General features: G+C 42.3%; 1 protein-coding gene across 1 annotated transcript in view; it reads left to right on the top strand.

Annotated features, from left to right (window-relative positions):
• The window catches only part of LOXHD1 (lipoxygenase homology PLAT domains 1), a 105,089-nt gene that overhangs the window by 54,932 nt on the left and 22,747 nt on the right, over positions 1 to 27,410 (top strand). Inside the window, exons 25-32 of the mRNA XM_042862396.1 lie at positions 1,052 to 1,214; positions 4,510 to 4,664; positions 5,493 to 5,702; positions 7,116 to 7,236; positions 11,741 to 11,949; positions 16,419 to 16,604; positions 18,872 to 18,999; positions 23,021 to 23,138. Coding sequence (XP_042718330.1) covers positions 1,052 to 1,214; positions 4,510 to 4,664; positions 5,493 to 5,702; positions 7,116 to 7,236; positions 11,741 to 11,949; positions 16,419 to 16,604; positions 18,872 to 18,999; positions 23,021 to 23,138 — 1,290 coding nt within the window. The remainder of the gene's footprint in view (positions 1 to 1,051; positions 1,215 to 4,509; positions 4,665 to 5,492; positions 5,703 to 7,115; positions 7,237 to 11,740; positions 11,950 to 16,418; positions 16,605 to 18,871; positions 19,000 to 23,020; positions 23,139 to 27,410) is intronic.

Here is a 27,410-nt window from a genome sequence, read left to right as displayed (position 1 = left end):
GGCTCATTTTCTTCCTTCACTCTACTACTTTAAGCTGAACACTAACTTTCCTCTTCAGACTTGTGGGCTCTGCAAGTTGCATGATGGCTCATGCCCATTTCTTTATGAAGACATAGCCTGGGGTGCCCAGTACACAGAAATCCTGCTCTTACCATCTTGGAGGCCTTACACGAGTCTGCTCTTGATGAGTAGCCTGGGATTGGTTTCTATTGTTTTTGTTTCTTTGATGACATAAATCATATTTGTTTCCACCAAAGTGAGTCAAAACAAAGGATCAAAAATTAAATCAGTATTTTTGTCTTCTTATTGCAAGTATGGGAACTGCTTGGAAACCAGCCTTAAGTCACAGAATTACAGGGCAAAATCTTGCACCATTAACTGAGTAAAAAGCCCAACTGACTTCAAAGAGAATGCTGGCTGAATAGGGATTGAAAAGGGATTGCAGGCCTTGATAAAACATGGCTTCAGTGGAAAGGGTGCAATGCTGATTGGGAGTCTGCAAGATCAAAAGCTGGAGCCTGCCAGTAACGAAGGTGATCTAATGGAGCATGTACCAATCTCACCATTGGGAATACTGTTCTACTACTCTCTGAGAAGAAGCACACACAGTGCTCAGAGTCCTCACATATCTCCTCCATTGGTCTGAATGACTGGAATAATTTGTCAGATAAAAATATATATTGTCTCCACAGACATGCTCATGGGTTAGTTGCTGCCATGCACACTGTTTCAGGTACTTCTGAAAGAGTGTTCAGGTGCTGGAATGGACTGCCCAGGGATGATATGGAGTCACCAACCCTGGAGGTGTTCAAGGAACATTTGGATTTTGTGTTGAGGAACACAGATTAGTGAGAACTACTGGTGATAGTTGGATGGTTGGACTGGATGATCTTGTAGGTCTTTTCCAACCTTGGTGATTCTGAGACTCCAATTCTACATAAATATATGAATTGGAAATTCTTGCTTGCACAACGGAGCATTTTCAAAGGAGGAATGTTAACATGTGTCCCCTTTGCTTTGAAGAGATTCTCTATCCTGTTTTCTACTTCAGGGTTCAGAAACTATCACGTTTCCATGTGAAAGATGGCTTGCAAAGTCTGAAGATGATGGTGAGATTATCCGAGAACTGGTACCTTCTGATATTTTTACTGAAAAGCTCATGAAGGATGGGACACTTAAGCAGATAGAAGAAGAGGTTGAAGACCCGCTGGAAGGTAATACGACAGTAGGAGTTAGAAGGGATGTATTTATCTGGGCAGGTGGATTTTTTTGAAAAATTTTGAATGTGTTGTTCAAACAAAACTACTGCCACTACCTATCCACATTTCTTTTTCTTCCTGTCCTCTGGCATCTGCTATGTCTGAAACACTTCTGTGCAATAATACCATTTCTTCTCCGAAAGAGTGGTCAGTCACTGGCATAGTCTGCCCAGGGAGGTGGCTGAATCACTTTCCATGGAAGTATTCCAAAAACTTTCAGACGTGGTACTAAGTGGTTTAGTGGGGTTATGTTGGTGGTAAGGTGAACAGTTGGACTGGATGATTGTGGAGGTGTTTTCCAACCCTGGTGATTCTATGGTGTGTATAAGCCTGTTTCAGCTACCCTTCCATGCAGTGTTTGCTCCTCTCTTTTGATGCATGGCAAATCAAAATCTTGACCTTGTCTTCCAAGCTCTGCAAACATCTCAACCTGTTTGCCCAACTTTGCCTTCCCTGTGCCCTCCACAGCTTCTTCTCCTACTCTATCAGTCTGATCTCTACACTTCTTTCTTCCCAGAGCTGGTTTTGCTGGTGTTCTCCATGTGCATTTGGACACCCTCTAAAAATTTTGCTTTAGGCAATCACCCTCATCTTTTTCTCAACAGACTCAATGATCTACAGATGCCCCTTCACACCTCTGTGTTTCTAGGATTCTGTGATTCTATGATTCAAGTGCCTCTGGGCACCTATCCAGCTCTGTCTAGCATTCTGTCTTACAAAGTGTTCAGATTCAGAACAGAAATTTTGTACCTAACTCCTTTCTTCTCTGTATGCCTTGTTATTCCAACACTAGGATCTCCTTTTCTCTTACTAAGCTCTTCTGCTCTTGAGAGAAGCTGTGTAGACCTTCCTATACTCTGAGCAGAGGAAATTGAATGCAGCTGCCATCTTTTTTTCCTGGTACTTCTGTCTGGTAACATCATGATTCAGCAGAGGAAATCATTCCTTTCTGTGTCTTTTCTCTGTCTGATTTGCATTTACTGTACATCATTGTCAAGGTGGAATTTATATGAATGTTAAGTGTTTCTCCAGCTGCCACAGGGGAAGTGAAGAGAAGTTTTGTGTGGAGTCTTTAGAGATGCTTTTCATGGAGTGGAACCTTTGCAGGGTTCCTTGAGAGGAGAAAGGTGTGCTCTTTTCTCCTATTATCTCATGTGAGATTTGTTTTTCTGTTGGAGAAAAAAGACAGTTTTACTCTCAGTTTGTAAGCAACGTGCTTGTTAGATGCCTTTGTGACATTGTTTAACCTACTGACTCACATCGCTTTGTCTTGCATTCATTATTATGTGCTATCTAACACAGGTGGTTCATTTTCTCCTCTGAAATGCAAAGCCTTAATACAAGTCTTACAACCTATAGAACAAATTTTTTAACAACTAGAAGTTTCTTTTGGGAGCTAGGTACAAGCTCTAGCAGATAACGCTAAGATTAAGTCTGGGAACTTCTATTTAAAATATGAAAGATGGGGTTTATATCTCTGCATCTCTGAGTTCCTACATGTTTGGGACACTAATGCAGTATAAATGACAGCAAAGGAAAATCTAATTTATGCTTTTCTGAGGATGGCATCTTATGTAGTAGACTGCATTTCGGTCCAGAAGTTGTCCAGAACCGGTAAGCAAAGAACAAAGGTGGATAAATGGGCTGATTAGTCTATATGCATTGCTTCCTTTATTACTATTGAGGCAATCATCTCTCAAACACAAAGCCATAGCTCTGCACAAGAATTTAGGACACAAAGTGAAGAGGCAAATCAGAATATATGGCACCGCACCTAACCTGATGCACTGCCCCACAGGACACTCCTGATACATTTCTTAGAGAAACCAGTGGAAATAATTTATGTACTAAAAAGCAGAATATGCCCTGTTCTACTGGAGAAGCTAGGAACAGAAAGAAAAGACTCTATAGGTATCTTTTAATGTTCTTTTTGAATGAGGAAGAGTATTAAAAACCTATGAAGCAAACCTCCATAGTTGAGACTTTGTCCTTCTTTCTTATCTGTATTGCCATGAGACTTGCAATGAGGCATTCTCTAGAGCTTGTATGCCACTAGGGTAATTAGAGACTTGCATGGTTCCTAATTGTTTTCCTAGAGAGGATGTTCTCAATTTGTCTTCTGCATGTAATTTGGAAAAGAGTAGCAAAATAGAAACAGGGGTATTTAACACATTTATTAAAGCACATTGTTAAAGATTTGATGAAACTTTATTGGATAACCACTGAGCAAGCTAAAGAGAAAGAATATTTAATACATCTCCAGCACTTCCTTAATTAAATACTGCCTGTTCTCTTTCAGTTTGGGGAATTTACAGAGGTACATGCCATTAACTGCAGCGGTAATTGCACATCTGAATCCCTGGGGTTTATTTACAGAAGATGGGAAATTAGGGGTTCACGACACTGAACCACTTCCTGTACCGAGGCTACCAGAAAAGTAGTACAAGAAAAGTGTCAGGCTCCCTGAACTTGAGTTCACATCCCTCACTTGAGTTCACACAAAGCACTGCGTAAGATTTGCTGATCCCAAAGAAAGCATGCAGAGGTGACTTAACATTCACCAGTTCAGTAGAGAGGTACTCAGTGTTGCCAGGGTTGGTGGGCTGGTCAATCTCAACCAAGTTCTTAGTACCAGTGGTGGCTTACCAGTATAGTGTCCATGCTGGGACTACTCCCAGCAGATACTGTTGGTGGCTGGCAGGCAAGTAGTCCAAGCCATCCCTTAGTACCATGGCCATATATATAAAACAACAGAGACAATAAAGCACTGCAGAACAAGATAAGCAAGGTCATACACAGAAAGCAAGGGGACTTGGTTACAGATACGGAGCAGCTTCTCACAAATGCGTTTCTTCTTCATGCAGAAATAGAGGCAGTTTACTCATGTTCCAAGCTAACATGAGCCCTTTCTCATGGGCTAGTCACCTGTTCAGCTGTGGTCTGTATTTTTCCACACTACATCCAGTAATAACCATGATGATTCTTCATATTTCTAACTATGTACTACGTGATCAAAGCAATATGCAGGCATTGACTACAAGGAGAAAAGTCAGCGTATTTCACTCAAGTGATTCCCAACCTTGGGATCATTAGCAAATGCCTGGAAGGATAAAGCACATAGGATTTTAACTCCCCAGGAGCTGAGGAACAAGCAGAAAATTTGTGACTACCTTCATAGGTAAATTCAGTGTCTGTGGTAGACTTCGAGAGTTCATCTGGCCAGAAATCACATCTCCATTTCCTTTTGCAGTTCACACGTACAAAATCAGCGTGTTCACTGGAGATATCTATGGTGCTGGAACAGATGCTAACGTTTTCCTAAATATCTATGGAGATCTGGGGGATACTGGAGAGCGGAAACTCAGCAAATCTGAAACAAACTTCAACAAGTTTGAAAGAGGACAGGTACAAACGCAAGGGATTAATAACACTTGCTGTTTTGCAGTCTTTAACCTACAAAGTGCATGACTGTTCTACAGGCTGAATTTTCCTATGAGGGATAAATTGATTGATTCAATTTATTATGTTCATTACCCCTTAAAATACTTTGTATGGATTGACAGCTGTCTAATACAACTGATAGGCACTGCAGCAAATGGGTCGATGTTCCTTTGCAGTTGTTGGTGGAGACCAATTTTGGGCTTGACCCTCACAAACTGCCATGAATTATTAATTGCAGGCTTGAGAGCAGACGAAACTTAAGAACTGTAATTTCCCTAGTCTCTGTGCAACTGGTTTGCAAATATCTACTGCATATTATAATTTATCTTAGAGCATGATAAATTAATGGATCCTAAATGGGTGCCTGTATTTGCCAAAATAACTCGATGAGTGTTTTTTGGCAGTTGGTCCTCAAATCATGTTCACAGCTTCCTATGATGATACTCAGATATAATGATGGCAAAGACTGTAATATCTGGACAGTGTGTATAAATCTAAGTGCATTAGAAAAAGTATCTTACATATAGAAATAGGATGTGAAATTCCAGGTATTCAAAATTCTAATTGTGAAAGTGACATTTTGAGCAGCTGCCCTCACAGGAGAAGAGTGCCTCAAAAATATCCCCTGTACAGTTCTAATGCACCAAAATACTTCTACAGACCTCATAAATTTTATCAAACTTGTCTGAATTTAAACATGTATTATGCAGTGCAGGCTCCGTTTGCTTTTGCTTGGTAGATAATTTGTTGAGAGCTCATTAACAGAAGCCTCTGCTGTTGAACACCTTGCAGGAGGACACGTTTACGATACAGGCTGTGGACCTTGGCATTCTGTACAAGATCAAGATTCGCCATGACAATAGCATGTTCAGTCCTGACTGGTTCCTGGAAAAAGTGGAGATCCTGGATGAGACCACAGAGGAGTCGTTTGTGTTCCTCTGTGAACGCTGGCTCTCCAAAAAGAAAGAGGACAAGAAGATAGAACGTACGCTTTATGAGCAGGTACATGTACAGCTCACAGCTGTGATCCCAACTTAATTACTACCAGTAAAAATAAAATTGTTGAATATCTGACTGAAGTCCACGATGATGTGATAAGGACCTTTGGTTTTATCTTGTCCAGACTGAATTTGTGACTTTCTGACAAGCACTCAAAGCATGGCCACTCTCAGCTTGGTATCACTAGCTCTGTAGTTTGCAGTGTCAATAGAAAGATCAAGGTCTGTAAGTGAAACTGTTCAGCTGAGAGTCAAACTGGCTTACTAATGTACAGTAGTGTATATTTTGCCACTGTTCTCCTTGCTGCGTCCGTGAAGTAGACAACTTTCATGTCCTACTGTTCTAAGTCCTCAAGGAAAAACTTTGGGTCCTTCAACTTCATCCTTTGAGGATGAGCTTTATCATTTCAGCTCCTTCCACCGATGACAAATATCAAAAGTCTTCTGTTACCATTCTAAGCACAAAATGGCTTTTAGTGAAATGCCCTTTCTACTTTTGTATTCTCTATTGCTTTATCAGGCTAATATGGCTAATTGGAATTCAAGGCTCATGCACCAATTCAAATTAGCAAACAAGATTAATAGACCTCTCTTGCTTCTATACAGTGAGGCATAATAAAGCAGCTAATTAAAAGTCCATTTTATTTAAGGAGTCCACTTTGCAAAATATAGTGACGTTTTAATTGAAAGCTACAACTAAAATTATCATCAATGAAATTGCACCAGACTAATCCGGAATGTAGCAGAATGGATGTGAGAAGAGTTACACCATGGATAAGTACTGCCATATGCCTCCTCATAAAACTGCAGCAGACAATGCTATGAATTCTTGTGGTCTTGCTTGCCCCGTTGCTCATATTCCTTCATAATGAATAAAAACTAATAACTTATTTTAAATTATGTGACCGTGTGGTAAGATGGCCACATTCATTGGAAACTGACATTGTACACACCTGCAATAACTGCTCTAACACAATTGATATTTCATATCATTCCATTTTGTAGTACTCTCCCTCTCAGAGTCTTTAACCTACACTAGGTAATTTATTCTGACACCACAATGTGTGCCCTGATAAGCAAATCTGGCTCTGCTCCATCTGCCTGAATTTTCTCTAGTTACTGCTCACACAGGTAACAGAAAAAGAATCACGACACACCATTCAAGTCTATTAGGCCCTTTATATTTTCTTTCATTATAACACACATCTGTAACAATCTGTCAAAGTTACAACAATAAGGTAAATAAATGACCTGCAGTAAATTACAAGTCACATTTCTTCGAGCTATGCTGAGCAAAATGCTACCTGGGGAGCTACAGGGCTTTCTCCTCACGTTGTCTTTAGAGGTACATAGGAACAACTGACAGCAGCGTGAGCACTGAACCACATTACCCTCCTGTACCTGCCTTTCTAATTAGAGTTATGATGGTGAACGGAGAAGCCTGAGTGAGTCCTCCGTCAGCCTATCGAGTCTGGATAGCAGTGGAAACCCAAAGGAGAAAAAATCCCGCTTGGTCAAGTCGGCAGAAGAAGGATTATGTGAGTGAGCAACATGTTGGCTGAATGCATGCGTGTGTTTTTGTCTTTCCCTTGTTGGGAAGAAACATTTGCCCTGGTGAAGGGCAAGAAGAGGCCAAACTAGCAAATGTCAGTTCTTCAAACTGCATGGTGCTTTGTACAGTGTGACCTTATCGTTAGGTAGGTGGTCATTCAAGGATATCCTATTTTCTGTCATGGCTAAGGAGGAAGTTTTTCACACAGAGGGTGGTGACGCACTGGAACAGGTTGCTCAAGGAGGCTGTGGATGCCCCATCCCTGCAGGCATTCAAGGCCAGGCTGGATGTGGCTCTGGGCAGCCTGGTCTGCTGGTTGGTGACCCTGAGCACAGCAGGGGAGTTGGAAATAGATGAGCATTGTGGTCCTTTTCAACCAGGCTACTCTATGTTTCTGTGATTCTGTGGCTGAGGTAAAGTGTTCAGGGGTCTTCTGTAGGCAACTGCAACCCAAAATCAGATCCCCTGTGCACCTCAAGGTATCTGAATGGATCCACATCATCACATGTGGAAAAGCAGCTAATCATCATTTCCATAAGGCCTCCTGACGAAACAAAAATACTGATCTGAAGATTCTCACTCACCCTTCCTACTCTTCCATCCATGACTTCATTGCATAAAGCACTTCAGAGCTGTGAGAAGGAATTATGCCCTCTGAACAGAGGGGGCTGACAGAGAGATGGGAGCAATTTATCTAAGTTTTGTGTAATTTTGTTTGAAGTATCCTTTAAAGTATGCAAAGGGAGGGCTGGAGGCAAGTCGTATTATCAACAAAAGAGCCTCCCTTGGATAATAAGAAGCTCTTTTCTGCATGATTCCTTAATATAGCTTTTGTTGCTGATATCAGCTCTTTTTTCCTCCTCCTTTATCTCTTCGACCTCCTCAAGATGGTGTTTCATGTAGCATATTAGATCCGAATTAACAAAGAAGGCTTTCAATATCTTGAGACCTTATTTGCCACGCTTAAGACATCTTTCCACTTCAGAATCAGACTAGTAGTGCCTCATCACCAGGGTGTTTGTGTAATAGGAATTTAAATGTAATTTGTTTTACAGCTCTGAAGCTTTTCTCCTTGCAATACAGAGCTACATCACTGCGCTGTTGGGTGGGGAGGGGAGTGGAATACAGAGAGCTGAGCAAGAGTACAGAAAACTCTCTGCTTCCAGAAAACTAGCTTTCAATAGGAAGGATAGGAAGAACTTGTTATTTCTAGAATGAGAATTATCTTATATCTGGACAGAGCAGGAGGGTCTGCAAATGTGGTTGCTCCAAGACAGGGATTACAGAAAATCTGTACTGAGATTTCTGCTGTCATAACTGATAGAAATGGTTGATGGATCTAAGGTAGAGCTTCATCACTGGGCTCTGGTTCTTGAGACAAAAATAAAGCCGAACACAAACGTCTGCATTGCAAGTTCTAAAAAATGAAAAATGCAGGATTGTACCTGTGGAGGCCAGATATGGTGCAAGAAGACTCATTTTGTTCTGCTGCCTCTGACAGGAGGTAGGAAAGTTGCTCAGGTTTTGCTTCTGTACTGTCTGTGAAGAAAGCCCAGCGGATCACTGTCAGTCAGCAGAATTCAACCTTTATGGAAAACATCCCCAGTCCATTCTTCTTAGGTTTTTTTTGGTCATTTTTGTTTTGTTTTGTTTTGTTTTTTTAATAATCTTACTGCAATGCATGGCTTTACCTCTGTGCCTTTATAACTTTGATTAACAACATCCAAGTTCCGGCACATTGGCTTGCCATCTAAATTGTACTTACAGTTTATTGTTATTCTCCATCATTTCTTCTTGCTTTAGATTAAGATTTTAGATGTGTTTTAAGAAGTAGCTGAGCATCAAATGAGTTGTAGTTACTGTCTCTGTGTTCTCTTAGCCCACGGTGAGTACAAAGCAATTAAACTTGCCTGAAACTTCTATGCTGAGCAAAGTACAAAACGATGTGGTTTAGCTTTGGAGTTTAAGATTTGCTTTTAAGCTTTATTACGTGGACCAAGGTAACTCTGGTGAATGATTACTGCATCTCAGCTAGTGTTTGGTAGTTTGTTGTGATGTGATACAGGGGCTGTACATCCCAATCCTCCAAGTTGTGAAGCAGAATGTTGCACATTTTTTAACCCAACTGTAATCCGTGTGTCTTGGGGCAATTCTTTTGTAATCCCATACTGTGTGCTCAAACAAAAAATAAGTTATTCTCATGTTCCTTCTGATATTACTTCTGTGGTGAGACAATGGATAACATCTGCCTGGCTGGTATGCCATGTCATTTCACAAATAATGGGTAAAACATCAGCAGAGAACCTCCCACGAGCAGAGCTGGGATAGTTCCCATTGCCCCCATTGTGCAGGGGTGGTCCTTCTGCTCCGAGTCCTGGAGCTTGTCAGCACCTCCATTCCTGATGCAGTGACACAGCCTCATTAAGGAAATGCATCTTGAAGGAATGTTGGATAAGATGGGCTGTTTGTGCCAGACAGCCACTTCCTGAGCTGGAAAAAGAGCCAGCTGTTAATTAGTTGATTAGGGAAGTGGTGCTGGGAGTTGCCTGGGAAAGGGAGTGTCAGTCTGAGTAGCCTGGTTCTGACTCTCTCATGCTGAAGATGGGTAATTAGTACTGAGGTGATGTGAGGATGAAGCATGGGGAAAAGTCCTGTTGGTGGGGAAAGAACTCATGCCTGGACTGAGAATCCTGCTTCATGCAAGGCTCTGGCTACATTCCTCATGGAACACAGCCCCTTGCAAGGGGCACAGGTTCCCTTGAACAACCTAATCTCTGCAGAGGCACTTCAGGACATAGGGAGCAAAGAGAGAAGTTTGAGAGACCTGTGATGGGCACCAGGCTCTTCCGTGATGGCTATTTTCCCCAGGTATTGCATTTCCTGGGTTGGAAGAAGTATGACTATGGAGTCCTAGAGAAAGGAGTCAGTGGAGGAGGGCCATACACGCATTACAGATCGCTTTCACAGATTTTAGAGGAAAGAACAGCAAGTGGTGGGATGTGGTTATTTCTCACAGTCTTCAAATTTAGCGCAGGTATTTCCAGTGCTTTGGCTCAAGGATGCAGCATCAGCTGGAAAAGTTGATCCTTCTGTGAAGCTTGTCAGAGGAATACAGGATGAAACCTGTGCAAAAGAGGAAACATCTTGGAGCTGATCTAAACAGGACTCCCTGACACTCCCATGAAATCTCTAGCCTGTCGCTTAAACCTTTTCTACTCCAATGGTTACTTTGTGAAGAATGCATCACAGATTATTATGCTGATGTGCACACTGAAATGTAAATTATACTATAAAAGGGAGAATGAGTTTCACCTAATCATCAGTTCATTTTGTGCTGGTGCACAGATGCCTCAGACTGGGGGCTGAACAGAGCTTTTGGGCTCTGTTGAGCCCAGAAGTAAGTACAGATTTGCTCTGCCTGAGTTTGTGTCTTCCCTGGTATTGAACACATTCTGAACTTGCAGTAAGTTTCTAGTGCAACCTCCACCCAAAAATATTTTTAGCTTTCATAAGGCAAAATTAGATGTAAATCATAGATCATCTGAAAGCTAGCCAAGCTTGAATGAAGGTTTATGAACCCTCATTAAAAATGAAAATGTGATGATGAGCCAGGCTGAGCTTTGAGTCTGAAGCAATGCAAGTTTGGGAGCTCGGAGTCTTTTCAGAACGGCTTGGAGAGCCTTGCATAAATGTTCTGAGAAATCAAACAAGTATTCAGCATCTCATTCTGCACCATCCACTTGGCCTACCCAAATGAGCTTTTGGAAAGCACTTGAAAAGCAGTCTGGCACTTCCACCCTTTTAACAGATGAACTGAAATTTTTTGAAAACAACAAGAAGTGGGAGGTGGGGGGGGGGGGGGGGGAGGGAAAGAACAAGAAAAATAAAAGTCCCAAACCTTGGCCTGGAGGTTTTTCCTTTAATCAATATTATTATGTAATGCATAAAACTGTGGGCTGAACTGCCTTTAATACAAAGAGTTTGGCTGGATTTGCAGAGGGATGCTGGAACCCTGAGATCACAGATCTCCTTGACATAAAGCAGAAGAGAGAACGTTTGCAGTTGGACTGGGACATTCCAGCATTGATGGTTCACCTTGGAGTCAGTGTATATTTATTTGCCTTTTCTGAGTGGTGAGCATGAAATCACTGTGGTCTAATGGCCTACTAAAGATTTAGGTGCTTGGACTCATTTTCAGGAAGGTCTCTCGGTGTAAATAAGATTTCAAGCCTTTCTGCTGATCTGACAGCTACCGGGGAGAAATCTGTTTGGTGCTATGCCCATGTAACCTCCTTGGAGCCAGCAAGGAATGTAACCCTTGCAACACTCACTCTGAAATGTGTATGTGAATAGTTTTCCAGGGCAACTTGTTGCCCCATACAGCATGTCGTTGTACCTAATGAAACTACCTTCTCTGGTAGGATGAAATCTCACGTATGCATGTATGTTTGGGGTGTTTCTGATGATTAAACCTCGGTTTAACCCTGCAGTAATCCCATACCATATCACTGTCACGACGGGCATTGAGTACGACTCCAGCACCGACAGCCGAGTGTTCATCATCATCATGGGTCCTCAGAAAGTGCAGACTGAGAGGCTGTGGCTGGATCTCCCTGAAGGAAAAGATGAGTTTGCAGATGGCTCCGTGGAGAAATTCTCTGTTTGGGGCCTGGATGTTGGGGAAATCAAAAAAGTGGAGGTAATTTGTGCGGTGTGGGCACGGGGGCACCTGGGACACACAGCCAAAGAAACAACAGATTCCGTGGCACTCAGTGAAGGAGAGGCATTGGGGTCTGCAATGAATGTAGGTGGGAAAGTGCTAATGCAATTACAATGATTACATGAGCTACCAACCCTGAAAATAAGTATCTTTATATCTGGCAAATCTGAAGTGCTCAGGAGCTAGAAGATAATGTTGAAATAGAGGGAAGTCGTAGCATGTCACAGTTTAGTACCAACTCTGGCACTGTTTTTTCTTAGTCAAACCTTGTTGCTTGACAGCTGCACTGCAGGTTCCCAGGATGCAGCCTTCCGTCAGTCTTTTTCTGACTTGATTCCTACAGTACTTCCAGTTGGGTTTCATAAATTGCCTGCAGTGAGAAACACATCTTGTGTAATTTTCCAGCTAAACATGAAAATTGTTTTCAGAGCTTAGAGGACCCAGGCTTAGAGAAGACAATTAATCATTGCTCGTAAGTAACGCGCACAAATAGATATCAGTGAAGGAGCCATTCTTTCTACTGTGGCTCAGGGAGACAGAATTTGCATAGACTCTCCATCACTGAGCCAAAACCTTACATGAATCTTCCAGACACTTGCTGTGTATCATTCACCTTTCATATGGCAGTTCCATCTCCTGAACACCTGCTCCAGCCCCTGAGTCCTGAAACATAGAGCATCGTAAGATGTCATGAGCCTCTCTCTCCTCTCCTCTCCTCTCCTCTCCTCTCCTCTCCTCTCCTCTCCTCTCCTCTCCTCTCCTCTCCTCTCCTCTCCTCTCCTCTCCTCTCCTCTCCTCTCCTCACCCCAAAGCCAACCCCAGCCTCAGCCCTAACCCTAACCTTAACCCTAATCCTAACCCTAACCCTAACATCTTTTTAGATGTGTGTGCTTATCTATTCAAAAAGACAGGTGTGAAAGAGATACAAAGAGAGAAATCCCAATTAAAAATCTTTGCAGTTGTGCACCCTGTTGTAGCAGCTGATAGATTGAAGCAATCCAATTCCTTTTCATTCAGGCAATGGATTCTGGCACGCTGAGAAATGCCCATGCTACTTTTGAGTTCATTATCAAGACATTTTCTTAATTCACTCCAAGTGCGTGGTTATTATGGATGCTAAAGGCATTTTCTATCTGGCCATCTCTCATTCAAAGTTGGAAAGTGAAGCAACTATAGAAATTCTTCTTTTCTAGACTGCATGCATGTGGAAGCAGCCTCATCAGCCCAGCTCAGACAGGCAGGAAAAAGCCTACATAATAGCTCTGTGTCAGAGAGGGGAGAGAGCTGTCTGGGGAAAACAATATGCTTGTAAGCAGATAGTGAGTGGGGAGGAAGGAACAGAGAGTAGAAGATAGCAGTAGACACTTGGAAATAGAGGAAAGAAAAGGAAAATAAGTAATTTCACAAGGGTTACAAATGGGAGAGAAGAGAAAACTTCGTAAATGGAATGCAGAGTTAGTAAAGCAGATGGCATCACTTTGAGGATGGATAGCACTCTTATGGACCCTTTCATCACTAACCTTGATTCCACCAGTCTGCTGCCTTGTTTCTTTTTCTGTTTTCCCTTTTCAGTTTGTGACTCCCAGGCCTGTGGCTGGAGGTCACCTGCACCGGGTTCTGAGCTTTCCTTCCTGCAGTACCCTGTGCTTGGAAGGTCCCCTGTTCACTCACATCCCAGTGATGGCATCTCTGTGCCTGTATGCCTTGGTTGCCATGGAGCCAGTCTGTACTTTCCTTGTAGAAAATTGCAGTGTTCAGGGCCATTGCAGAAAATTGCTAGTTATCTACTTGGGGAGAGTGAGGAACAATTCTTTCTCAGATTTGGCATTTGTCTGCTTCTGGAAGATGGCAAGAGGTTTTGAATGTGTTACCATGTGCAAATAGCTTAGCAGGGGGATTTTATTTTCCAGAAGCCCTCCATATAACCCAGGCAACAGACTAGCAGGATTGTAAGATCTGCAGCATGATGCCACTTTTAGACTGGCACCACTCTCCTGTGGCAAAAACTTGTGGAAGCAGAAACAGTGGAACATGAATGAATTCAAAAGGGTCCCATTTGTACCTGTCTTGTAAATTTACAGTTATAATATTTACTACTTTAAAGGACGTGCTGACATGAAAATACACAATAGGAATTATTGGGTACACACATTTCATAGCGTGTTCTTAAAATCAGTTTTAGTAATTTCTTTTGATGAACAAAAGAATCTTTGTTCCTGGATTGCTGCAGCTGCAGAGAGGTGCCTTCTAAAAAGTCCTGCTTTGAGCTATATGCTTTTAAACCAGTTCTAGTTCAGAGCCATTCAACCACAGGCACAAAGTAAAGCCAAGGAAACAGGAGTGTTTAAAGTCCACTTCCCTGTTGAATACAGACCTGGTCCTGGAAAACCACGAGGTCTTCCTAATATTCCCAACACCTTACAAAATTAGCAGGAAAACCCATATTTTAGCACTTTTCCCTTCTGCCTACCTTCGTTTTATTTTTCCCCTGATGTGTTTGTGAGCTGCTCAGTGCAAATGGTGCCTTAGCTGTCTTAGTCTGAAGTACCCATCAGTCCCTCAGACACACTAGGAATGAATTAAAAAGATTTTCAAAGCAGGCTATGGCTTTGCCTGCCATGGAAATGCTGTCTCTCCAGCTTGTTCAGACTTCTCAAATTGTCTTTGTATTGATATGTACACTCAATCTATGCTACTGGTGGACACGGCTTCAGATCGCTTACTGCACTGGCATGGCCCGTCTGAAGCTTTACTTGAATCTGAAAGTTGTATTTGGCCAGTTATTCTTATCAGACTTGAATACAAATTCAGAAATGAGCTGATGAACTCTAATGCTCTGCTCTACAGATCCAGCCATAAGGATGACTCACCACTGAATGAATTTGTCCCAGACTTTACAATGTTATTCTAAGGGACCATGGAAATCTGCCTGCATGCATGTTCTCCAAGGTGCCTAGAGAGCAGAATGCCTTGTTCACTGGTACCAAAAGAGTTAGGTGTTGCTGTAAATATCTGGTCTTAGCCATGTGTTGGAACAAGGCGTGAGGACATGGCTGTAATAAAGCCAAAAGAGCAGCAGACTTTAATGGCATCATCAGGACCTTCCTTAAAACTGAACCGTGGATGTGAACCTTCCTCACCACCTCACCAACACCATTCTGCAACACGTCTGAAGGGGCACTGCACAGATCTCAGAGCTGTGGGTGCAGGGAAGGACCGCCATGCTGACAGAGAGGGAATGGGAGTGTGTTGTATTCCCATTCACCTCACACCCATGAAATCTGAGAATTAATGCGTCCATTGTATACTTGAAATTTCCCTGGTGGTTAACTCTAATTTTCTGCAGCTGCATAGACATTAGTATAGTAATAATGTTCCTAATAGCAGTGATAGCTGAGACAGATAAAAAAAGATTACTCGTTTTGGGGCAAAAAAAGACATGATCGATACATTACTCTAGATGAACTTGTTATAAAAAACTGTTTCCTGAGCAGCTCTAAGTATCACCATTTATTTTTTTTAATGAAAGCTAAAGACCTCATTTTCCCAGTAATGGCATAAACAACATTTTCTCTGAAAATAATGAGCTGTAGGTAGGTCTTTCATCCAGCCTTTCATGTACAGATAGTTCACTGGAGTGACTGAAAGAATTTCTTACAGCACCTAAGATGGATAATCATCCCTGTAAGTCTGCATGGAAGTAAGCACGAGTTTCCTGCATCCTGTAAGAGAGACACATGCAGAGCTTGTGAAGTTCCTGCCACTCTTACGTGGTTTCCTGCTCTTCAGGATGGTCTGCCATGGAGGCATGGAGGAAGTGGTCTTTGTAAATCAACTGGCAACAGCTTCTTCTGTTGGCTCCTCAATACAAACACAGAGGTTATATAATATAAGGAAATAGAAACAGCCTGATGCACGTACTTCAATTAAGGAGCTGTGGATTTGTGAGGCAAGAATTCCTTGAAGAATACGAATAATACGTGCAGGTGTTTGTATAGATACATTTTCCATCTTGGCTGCAGAGCTTTGGATTGACACTTCTAAGCAACTGAAGGGTTTGGAAGGATGGAGAAATGCGCAGAGATCAGCAGTGGGTAGTGGTCAGTGGGGCAGTAAGGGGTGGATGTGTTTTTGTGTAGGTTAGTGTACTCCACCTACCTCATGGTCCCTTTGCTTACATTTGGGGATAGCATCATCCTCCCTGCCTTCATGAGAGGCAGGAGATGACCCAAGCTTCCCTGCCCAAATCAGCTAGCATGCACACTGATGCGTTGCCTGTTGAGCAGAAAGGGCACAGATGGTTTTGCAGCTCATCTCTTCTCCTGTGAAAGTGGTTTGCATGAAAGTGTACATAGTCAGTACTCATCAGAGACCAAAGATAGCAATTCACAGCTCTCCTCTAAGAAATTCCCAGTAACCAGCATGTGTTTTCTCTGTGACTCTCATAGGTGGGACACGACGGTGCCACCCCTGAGAGCTGCTGGCTGTTGGAAGAGCTCACCATCGTCGTGCCCACCAAAGGTGTCATGTACAACTTTGTCTGTAAATGCTGGCTGGCCAGAGACAAGGGTGATGGTCTCACCTCACGGATCCTCAACATTCTGGATGCAGACTGTGTCAACGTGGGCATCAAGGTAAGACCTCAGCTCATCCTGTACCTTCAACATGGAGCTGAGCTGGTATAGTCATGCACCAGCAGTCCTCATGCTTTGATTTCTGCTCGTGGTTTGAGATTTTTATTTGAAGAAGGGAATATTATAATCTCCACATCCTGTGGCCACATATCCACTTTTCTTACCTGAATTTGGAAAACCTTAATTTGGTTAGAAAGTAATAATAATTGGAAGCTGATGAAACGTGTAGGCATTTGTAAGTTTGATCTTTCAAATGACTGAAAGTTTGAAGTTGAACAAACAATGTAAAAAATATACAGTATTTCCATTCAAATGTATGGAATTTGATGTGAGGTGTACTGTGCCATATTTCAACCAGGTACAATTTGGAAAGCTGAGCTAAGTTGAATTCCGGGGCAAGATTTATAATAGAAATGCCAATCTGGATGAATGAGACAATAATACAATAATTAATGCCTGTATGTCAGTTTCGAATACCTATAGTTGTGTTTCTGTGTACAGTGAGGTTATGCTTTTGAAGGACATTTATTTTTCTTTGTGCTGCTCTTGATCCCCAAGCTAAATATTTTCTCCTGAAATAGTTTGTTCCCCAGACACACAAAAGCATGCAAACATATCTAACAACCACAAAGAGTTTAACAAATCAGAGCAGGTTTCAGCAGTAGAAATCCCCTAAGAGGGGAAATAAACTCCTTCAGATGAACACTAAGGTTGAAACATAATTGCTTCAAAACTTCCCTTTGGTTGCTTAACCTCCTGAATAAAGTTTGAAAACTTCTGTCAGTGATCTGACGATTTGTCTGCAGATTGAGATGGATGCTAATGAGGATTTTTGTTCTGCCTCCCTTTAAAAGCCTGGTGCTGAATATTTTTTTTCATAAGCATGCCACAAATAGACACATCTAAATAACATTTTTTTTCTGTGATGTTGGGCCAGAAACTTGCTGAAAGGTTTGAAGAAAATCAGGAGAGATGTTTGAGATATGAAATCAGAAGTGCACATCCGACTTTCTGATCAGTCTCCTGGTAGAGGGGATTTGGGACTGCTCCCTCATATATAGATGTAGTTAGAAATTGAGTTACTACGTTTTCCTTCTTTTTTTTTCTTTTCTTTTTTTTTTTTAAATAGAGTTCAAAGAAGACTAAAACCTTTATTAGCTTCAAGAAAATTCATGCTGTTTTATTTTGCTTTTGCTTGACTCTTGTACAGCCATATGTACCCATTTCAATCTAATTTTCTTCTTGGCTTGATATTTTTCCTTGTTTTAAATTCATTATTTGCCTTCCCAAACATAGAGGAAATAGTATCCATCACAGTCATTAAAAACCCCTAATGTACTTGTAAAAGAGTTTTTCTTCTCCCACTTACAGCAAATAAGATGCTCTGCTATGATTTAAATGTGTGGATGAATAAAAGATAGACAAGATGCTGAAGTCTGAATGAACATAAAAAATAAATTCTTCTGTGATATTATTCCTTTGCATTATTGATTTATGTGGCATCTACAATTCAGGCCAATAAAACATGCGTGACAGAACAGCGTTTGAAATACGTTCTGTTGGGGTTATTTCATTTTATTCTTTCTCCTCTCAAATCCAGAGGTCTTGTTATCACAGGTACAGTCTTGGAAGCATCTAAGTGGCCCAGAAGTCTTAAAACCATTGACAGCTACTGGGATTTGCATGCTTTTGAAATATTTTATTCTGAATCTTATTATTCACATGTCAGGAGAAGAGACCAAAGTTAGGCTAATAAGGTGAAAATGATGCAGAGCAGTTTTCACAAATCAGCATAGCTTTAAAGTAGGAGATCTGGGAACGCTCTCAGTTGGATACAGCACTGTGTCTCCTCGGGCAGTGAGGGAGCTGCCTTGTACCAAGTGCTTAGACGTGTAGACTTTAACTTTGTTAACTGTGTTGGATGAAATGTCACCCAGATGCACACACCAAGCACTTGAGAGAGACATTTTGCAGTTGATCCCCACAGTGCTCCAAGCTTGTGCTGATTATAATGGATGTCCCTTCCTCTTGGAATGTATGTAGGCTGAGAAAATCTGTTCCCCAAATGCTAGGTTATGTAAAGGGGAAGGTCCTGTAATAAGTTTCATTCTCTGTTTTTCACTTCCAAAAACTGTACTGTGAAGGAAATCCACATTATAACCATTTCTTACAGAGAAAGCAAAGCCTGGATAGCCTTTTGCCCAGGGTTTTGCATGGGTCGAGGGCAGATCTTTGAATGAGATCTCATTGTTTGAAACCTTCCACAGATCCTATACGAAGTCACAGTTGTGACTGGAGACATCGAAAGCGGCGGTACCGATGCTGGTATTTTCATGACTGTCTTTGGATCCAATGGGAACACTGAGGAGATGCAGCTGGATAAAAATGGAGATAGGTATGGAAACTTTGTCAGTTTTGTTGCTGAGCACTGGAGTGATAACATAGTCTAGCATCAAGTCAAGAAGTATTGGAGGCTTTGATCATACTTCTACTGAAACTCATTGATTTCATTGAACTTGAACTCAGGAGTCTTTTAAGAGTTATGTTATGTATTTAGCAGAGTGGAGAAAAAAGGTGCTCTGTATACCTGAGGAGATAATCCTGTGGCCGTTTGTAGGAGTATTTTTTAACCTCAGCAGCCTTAAGAGAGAAACACTGCAAGCAGAAAGATGAGTGGTGAAGTCCTTCATCAACCCCAAGAGAAACTGTGCATGTTTCAGGAAAACCACAGGTGCAATTTCTGTAAAACACGTCTTTTATGCAGAGTAAGTAATTTAATCTAAACATTATTTAATGGCTGAGATGGGAAACCATTAGTGATTGCATAATTAAGGAAAGACAAACCAGTATGCCTGTGCCTGCCTTGTGAAGGTGCTGACTCTGATCCATCTGCTCCTCCTTTCTTAGCTGGCCAGATGTCAGACAGCTTGCATCCTAAAGCAGCACGAGGGCTGCCAAAGTCTGGGCTAAGGGGCTATGAAACTTCTTGGCTTTGGATCCGTGCCACACTGCTGCAACCACTCAGTGTAGCAACCAGGGCTGCCTCCTCAGCAGCTGGCACAAAGGGGACGTGTGATGACATCTGCCTGGGCAGATGTGGCCTTGGTGTGCAGAGAGATGGAAATAGGATGTGAGATGCACGGAATGCCACACTGAGTGCTCTGATTTTGCTAAAAAGGTGAAATTTCATGTTTTTCTGCAGCAGGAACAGCTAACAAATGCTGTAACCCAAGTTTGACGCCAGCACTTCTGCAAGCCAAAAATCCCACATGCTACTCATCCATTTCCTAAAGCTTTCCTGTTCCTAACACCTCCTTCAGCAGAGAAAGCTTTGGCATGCTCAAAGACAGGCATGGCACTAACCATCTTTTAGAGGCAAGCTTCGTTATGCTTAAATTTAATTAGCTGATGACCTCTGAGCTTGATGTTCCCAGCAAAGCAGAGTGTCAAGAGCACTGGAGCCTTTGGCCACATGATTTGAGCACAGCTTGCTGAGATGATGCTGGACTCTTCCCATCCTCCAAGCGATGCAGATCCTCCACTGCAGTGTTGGGTACCACACACTGTGTAATTGAAGATAAGGCTCAAAGCATGGCGCTATTTGTTGAGGGGATGTCATAGCAGAGCGAGCGTCTGGGCAAGTGTTTTCATCTAGGCTTGAATCCTTTGTGTGTTTAGCTAGCAACAAATCTTGTTTGCTCTGAGACCAATGCAGCAGAGATGCTGCTGATGGAAATCTCTGTGGAAAGCCAGAGCTCATCATGCTGCTCCCCACCAAAGACATCCAACACGCAGGGCACTGCATTGGTTAGCAACATGTCCCAGAACCAGTGACATCCCCTTCCAAGACCCCAAGCAATCCCATGCTCATCTGTCTGCCATTTTTTAAGCCTAGGTGGGAAAACAAACCATGACTGCTCATTCTTAGAAGCAAAGCAGAGTTTGCATCAGGGTTCATCAACCAAAGCTCTCCTAAGGCACTGAGGCAGCTGCAGCCCCTGCAGTTTTGCTCTTCATGACCAGGCAAGCAACATCCATAAACTATGTGGCCTATAAAAAAAAAATCATATTTATCTATACGAGTGGAGTGATGAAAGGATATGAGGATATGAAAGGATACGAGGATATGAAAACCCAACAAAAGTGTGCCACACAGTTTGTGAGCTGTTTGTGGCCTCGTATTTCTTCTACCGGAATAAAACAAACAAAAAAAAAAGATGATAGAAACTCCTGGTATAAATAAGAAGGACATGTAAAAAAACAGTAATTACTATGCTTATATTCCCAGGATATTGATATCTGGTGTTGTGTAGGGAGATACTGATGCATCTCTTACCAAATGGGTAAAATACACTTCATCTTCACGGGGACCATGCTGTGCCAACTCACTCACAGCAGCTTAGTGCATTATGAAGAGCTGTCTGCCTAACCTGTCACAGATTTAAAGCAATTTTAGCTACATTACTGTTATTGCCAAGACCTCCGGGCAATAGAAATATTTATAAGTGCAGACATGGTAGGAAAGCTTAATGAAATCCCTCAGATAAATGCTTCAGTGTCCTAGAAAAGGCAAGGTGCCAGACAATTCCTCTTGGTACTTCTTTCCTCTCATCTTTGTTTTCTGGGGGGAGTTCTGTTCATGTTCATATAAATTCAGGATAGAAAAATGCTATTGGATCACTTGCTTTGTCCCCTTAGAAACTGTTTCCATCTCATGTAATCACTTTTAGGAAGTAACAGGTGAGTACCGGACTTACAGAGAGGTCTATTTCTTATTTTTGCAGCTTTCTAAGTAACAGTGATTGCACTGAAAACCAGTGACAGGACCACAGGGTGATCCAGGTTGGAAGGGTCACACCTTTTTCTGACACAGAAATAGAAATCAGTCCAATCCAGGCACAAAAGCCCATTTTCTCATTTTCTTTCTCATGGTGAAAAGGGATGTCCTGGTATCCAGTACCACACAAAGACAAATAATAGAGGGGAGTTTTTTTTTAAGAGCTAACACAGCTTTTAATAATTGTGAACTGGGACCAGAACACCCTGTCCAAATGCCTCTGGGAGTGGAGGGGAAGCAACGCTGGATGAAAACTGAGAGGCTCCAGCCAAGCCCTATTGCTAACATCTGCAGCCATGTGGCTCAGATAATGGTGTGAGGATAATCACATTCATGCTGCAGGGTGTAATCTGAGCAGGGGTTGCTAAAAGAATGTTTTTTCTTTGTGCTTTGGCACTGTGCAGCAGTAGGTGGCTGAGTACAGTGCCAGGGATAAGATAACATCATTCTGGCTTATCTGTATTATGGTAGTGCCCACATCTTGCAGAGCTCTCCCCAGATTGCTCAGATGATTCAGATCCCACCGTATTGCTTGCTCATGAAAAGATTTTTTTTTGCAAATGTGGACCTCAACACAACTCAACAAGTGGCCATGCTGGTGCTGGACAGATCTCTGCATGTGGCTGCCCTGCTCCTAGCAAAGGGTGGATTTCCATCTGCATGCTTGCAGCAAGTCTGCCAGAGTATTTGGGGCAAAGCTGGCAGATTCATTTATTCCAAACCAAGTACTACTGAGCCTGAAGCAACACAGGCACTGGAGCAAGGGTTTCTTGGCACCATTGATGTTACAAGGGTGGTAGAGTAGTGGCAGTCCTGGCCAGTATGACGTCTTCTTCAGGAAGCATATGTTAGCTGCTTTCCCCCTTTTCTTTCTTTCTGCTGATTGCTATGGATGAGCAGTTCCTACACCTCCTGGTGCCTGTATACAGCAGCCAAGCATAGGGTAAGATGTTTGAAGCAGCATTATAAAAAACCCACCTCAGTTCTCAGCAACGATGAGGCTGGTTTGCAAATCCAGATTGAGGAGGGGGTGTGGGATGGTCAGTTTGAGTCTCTTTCTAACACCATTTGTCTTCAGTTACTAAACGTGGGCTTTGGGCTGGCTAGCAATCACGTGGCTGTATTTAGCTGAGCTGCAGTTACTGTCTATCACCACAGCAAATGCAAAGTTATGCGATGCATCTTAGCAAAAGAAGATTTAGAACAATTGCTTTACCTTCCTTTAGGGCTAAGGGTAGGCATGTGGGCAGCTGCCAGGGAGAAGGTGATGTGCGGAAACCTGATTGCTCTGGTTGCAGTCAGAATAGTAATGCACACTGCAAGCTGCCTGGAACTGCTCCAGGTACCTCATACAGGCTTGATTTTCCGGGGAAGGAGGAATTCCTGTCAGATCTGGGCCAAGACAGCTTGCCAAAAACACAGTAGCTGGTGATCACAGGGCAGGAGAGCTCAAGTCCCATAAAACGCACTCATAAACTTTCAATGCAAGGCTGCTGGCAAGGCATGAGCTGCATGAGGATCGAGTTGCGATGACGTGGTGAGACAGCAGGAAACCTCCTTGGTCTTTCAATCCCTCCAGATTTGAGCGAGGCCAAGAGGACAGCTTCATCATGGAAATTGCTGATATCGCACCCCTGAGGAAGATGAGAATCAGGACAGATGCGAAGGGGATGCGCCCAGACTGGTTCCTGGAGAGGGTAATGTGCTCTGCATCACTCATTGCTGTGCATCCTGCTTGTGCTAAGCCTCCCCACGCTTGAGAAAGAGGACAAAGGCAGTGAGCACTCGTTCAGATAATCCATCCTCTCAAGCAAAGCCTCATTTCCCTGCCTTTCTCTTTATCTAGCATGCAGGCAGATTTCTTTCTTTTCCTGCTAGTACAAGGAAAGCGTCATTTTCTTCCTGAGTTTTGAATACAGTATGTAAAATGGCTCCAACTGCTTCTACTGATTGCATTTTTCCCTGGTGTCCTATCTTGCTAAAAGGCACTATGCTTGCCTTAATCTTCCCTACCCAGCCACCAGCTCCTTGTGAACAGCACTTTTGTTTGGGTGTACAGCGTAGTTTCTTTGCTATGGGCCTGATCATTGTATTTCTAGAATAGAGATAGAGTGGCATGCCAATTCCACATCATTACATGTCATTGAAGAAGGAACGTACCTCTGCCGAGCTCATTTTGCATGCTTCTGGAGGCCATGTTTCTGGAGGAGATATCCTGCTGAATTTCTACAACTCAACTTCTTGACAAGAGCAGGGAAAGTTCCAATGGTTCAAGGCACGACCTCAGCTCCTTTATCCTTCCTACTAGTCCAAAGCTATCCTTCATTTCCCCATAAATAATGTGTTTCTAAACACTGATCCTAGGCAACCACTATTTTCCAATCCAATGATGAGCCACTGTTCACCTGCCATGGTCTACAAAGCTTCACTGCATTGCCCTGCTTTCTTAAACTTGAGCTAGCACTTTTAACTTTTTTCACAGCAGCTCTTTTGCAGCTTTCCAAAGAATTAGACCTTCAGCATATGTCTTCCAAATGGATGCCACAGACATGCAATTTTTCTCCCTGTGCCTGAGGAATAACTCAGTCTGCTCTCTGCTTTGATACAGTCATCATGGTCAATCTCTCTTTGCTACTTCCCCTGTAACTTCCCCTGAGTTTTACAGATTGTAATCATATAAAATGAACTCATCTCCAGCTTATTCATGGAGATGGATTACAGGTCTTGCAGCCATGAATTAGCAATAGCTCAAAGGCAGGTAGCATATCCCCACGTTGTTCTCACCAGCTTTATCCAGCCATTCTAACACACAACCTGCTGGACCATCCCACCCACAAGGCTTTCCCAGAGATGTGGGCAAAAGGAGCTCTCACGTGGACACAGATGATGATTTATAGCCCTCATGTCTCTACAGAAGCAACAGGTGGGCCATAAATGCCACTGCTTGGGAAAAAGATTTTACAGGCTTTGAAAGCTGTACCCATAGTTTCTGTTTTTCTTGGAGAAACAGAAAACTCCTCTGTTGATGCATATATCCACACCCTCATGGAATGCAGAGAACTTTATTTGTTAGTTTTCATTTCCACCTTCCCTGCAAAGGTGAACACAGCATTTGCATTGCAGGCAGTGGAGCTGGGAGTGCTCTGGTGAAGGGGAGGAAGGATTTGTGTTCTCTGATTTGTATTCCAGCCTTGAAAACTTATGTCGCTTGGAGTGACATGAAAACTGATCTGAGCCCATTTCCATTTCTGTCAAAAGTGCATATTAAAGCTGCATAATGAAATACTTGTGGGGGTAGTGCTAAACCCTCAGACAGATGGTTCACAGTTAGTGCTAACTAGCACAATGAAATGAGAAGCTAGATTAAGCTATCAACCCTCTAATTAACCATTTGTTGCTCCATTTATTTACAAAATATTCTCAGTGTTGTTCTTCTACTGAAATAACAATAAAAGACCTTTTAAATTCTCTTTACTCTTTTTCTCTTTTTGTACACTGTTTGCTGGCCATAACTTATGCTACTTTTGGATCGCCAGAAATGCAAGTGCAAAAATACCAATTAAAATGCATCAATTATCAATGATGTTTCATACTGCCAAAAATTCAATTTACAAGCAGGGAGCAGTCTTTCTTTAATTTTTTAATTTTTTTTTATTTTTTTTTTTTCCTATCTAGATTAAATACATTGATATTTCATTCAGAATCACAGTAAAGCGATGGAGACAAAGACTCAAATGGCACCAAAAATGGCAGTAAGATTTCAATGCTGAAGCTTAACAGCAAGAGGGAAAAAAAATTGGTCAGTGATGCTTTGGAGTAGAGTGAATACTGCTGGTTATTCTATTATTGCTACAGCTAGGTGTATCTGTCTGCCCCTGTACAGCATCTTATAGATGTGGTATCCCACTTTGCAAACAGAAAACCCCTTTGTCCAAATGTGGTTGGATTCAACCCACACAGTTGAATTCTGCAGAGCTGGTTCCCTAGGAATTTTAATGCTACTTCATGCCGTCAAAGCCAGGGAGATAAGAAGCTGCCTTAATGAAACTCTAATTGCATTGCATTCAAACAAATAATCCTGGATATGGGAATTTGTCTCTATCCTTTTTCCTTTATTTGAAGGAGCTTAAGAAAATTCAAGACAATGCATCATAGCTGAAGCTGATTGTCACTCTTTGCCACAGTGCAAAGTCTTTTTGTTTTAGTTAGAAGACCATGATATTAAGTGAAACTAATGACATGCAACAAAACCATAACAAAAAGTGTGGCTGATTCTTTAGAGGTGAAATCAAGAATGTCCTTGTATTGGCATTAGTAGGGTGTGAATCCCTGGGGAGCTTGTTTGGTACTGCAGCTTGGAGAAGGCTGTCTGGAGGTAAATCAGACAAAGGGACATGTCAGACCTACCTGTTACCACTGTAGATGCCCCTGTTTATTGCAGCTGGTTTGGACTACATGACATTTACTGGTTCCTTCCAACTCAAACCATACTATGATTCTGCGATATACAGTATACTTTTAATTTTGAGCAGGCTTGAACTTCCTGGCAGCTACAGTATTTGCTGAGCTACAAAGAAAGTTATCAACATCTTATTCTTTAGCACTGCTACCACTTTTCCTTTTTATAGGCTTTCCACAGCCCATTTAAAATACACGTGTAATTATTGATAATGTTCTACCTTAAAAGCAGGCAGGATGTCCACAGTGAATATAGATATCCTAAAGAGTAACTTCTGTGTGGTGTGAAGAAACAATATCATTTCTAAGCAGCACCTCAGTCCTCCTTGGGGTTACTTTTTTAATCCAAATCACAGCTCTGCATCTGCCTCGTCTCCCAAACTATCTAGGCCTCATGTAAGCAGCATGGAGGTTCTCCTGAGAGAGGCAGAGATCACAGAATCACAGAATGGCCAGGGTTGGAAGGGACCTCAAGCATCACAAATCTCCAACCGCCTGCCACATGCAGGGCCACCAACCTCCCCATTTAATGCTAGACCATGCCTAGGTCTTAATGCTAGACCATGCCTAGGCTAGAGATGCCCTGAATGATGTAGAATCTCAGACTGGTTGAGTTGAAAGTAACCTTGAAGCCCATCCATTCCAACTCTCTCCCATAGGCTGGTATTGTGGTACCCGCTTAGCATCTGGGAATGGCCTCAAATTTCACCAGGGTGATTCAGGTTGGATGTTAGGAAAAATTTTGTCTCTTAGTGGTCAGGCTCTGGAATGGGCTGCACAAGGATGTTGTAGAGTCACTGTCCCTGGAGGTGTTCAAAAAGAGTTGAGATGTTGCACTAAGGAATATGGTTTAGTGGGACGTGTTGGTGAGAGGTGGATGGTCCTGGAGGTCTTTTCCAACACTGATGATTCTATGATATTATGATTCTATGATCAATCAGAGAGAAAACCCCAGATGAGTGTCCTGCTCACAAAGCTGTACACCACACAAGTAACATCGCTGCTGCTTCAGCTTCATCACATCCACTGCCATCTATAAAATCATTCCTTATAACCTGCAGCAGTATCTTCTTTTGAACTGCTGAAGGCTCCAGCTCAGCTCAGCTGGGGTCAACAGGAGAGCATAAGCTGGGACACTGCTGTTTGAAGACAGAATCTCAGAGGTGGGTGGTGAAAGGGCATGAAGCCAGGTGTGCAGGTTGCAGAAGGAAAACTCCTGATTGGATGTAAGGAGGGAAATCTTCACATCAAGACTTGTGCAGCTCTGTGATGTGGGAAATCTCTACACTTGAAGGTTTTCAAAACTCATCTGTATATGGCCTTGCATTTAGCCCTGCTTGGAACTTGAAGTGGGACTAAACAGCACTATGAATCTCTTTTAACTTAATTCACCACAATTCCATGATTCTTCCTTCCTAATATCATGTCACACTTCTCAGACACATCTGAGCTCGTTTTCATGACCTTAGCAGAGATGTGCATTGTTTTTTGATACACTGCTTAACTTGGGT

Source organism: Lagopus leucura, unplaced genomic scaffold (genome assembly GCF_019238085.1).
Source record: "Lagopus leucura isolate 7727_CA_CO unplaced genomic scaffold, USGS_WTPT01 Super-Scaffold_650, whole genome shotgun sequence".
In the NCBI taxonomy this organism is placed as follows: domain Eukaryota; kingdom Metazoa; phylum Chordata; class Aves; order Galliformes; family Phasianidae; genus Lagopus; species Lagopus leucura.
This window is presented reverse-complemented; position numbering and strand designations above follow the sequence as displayed.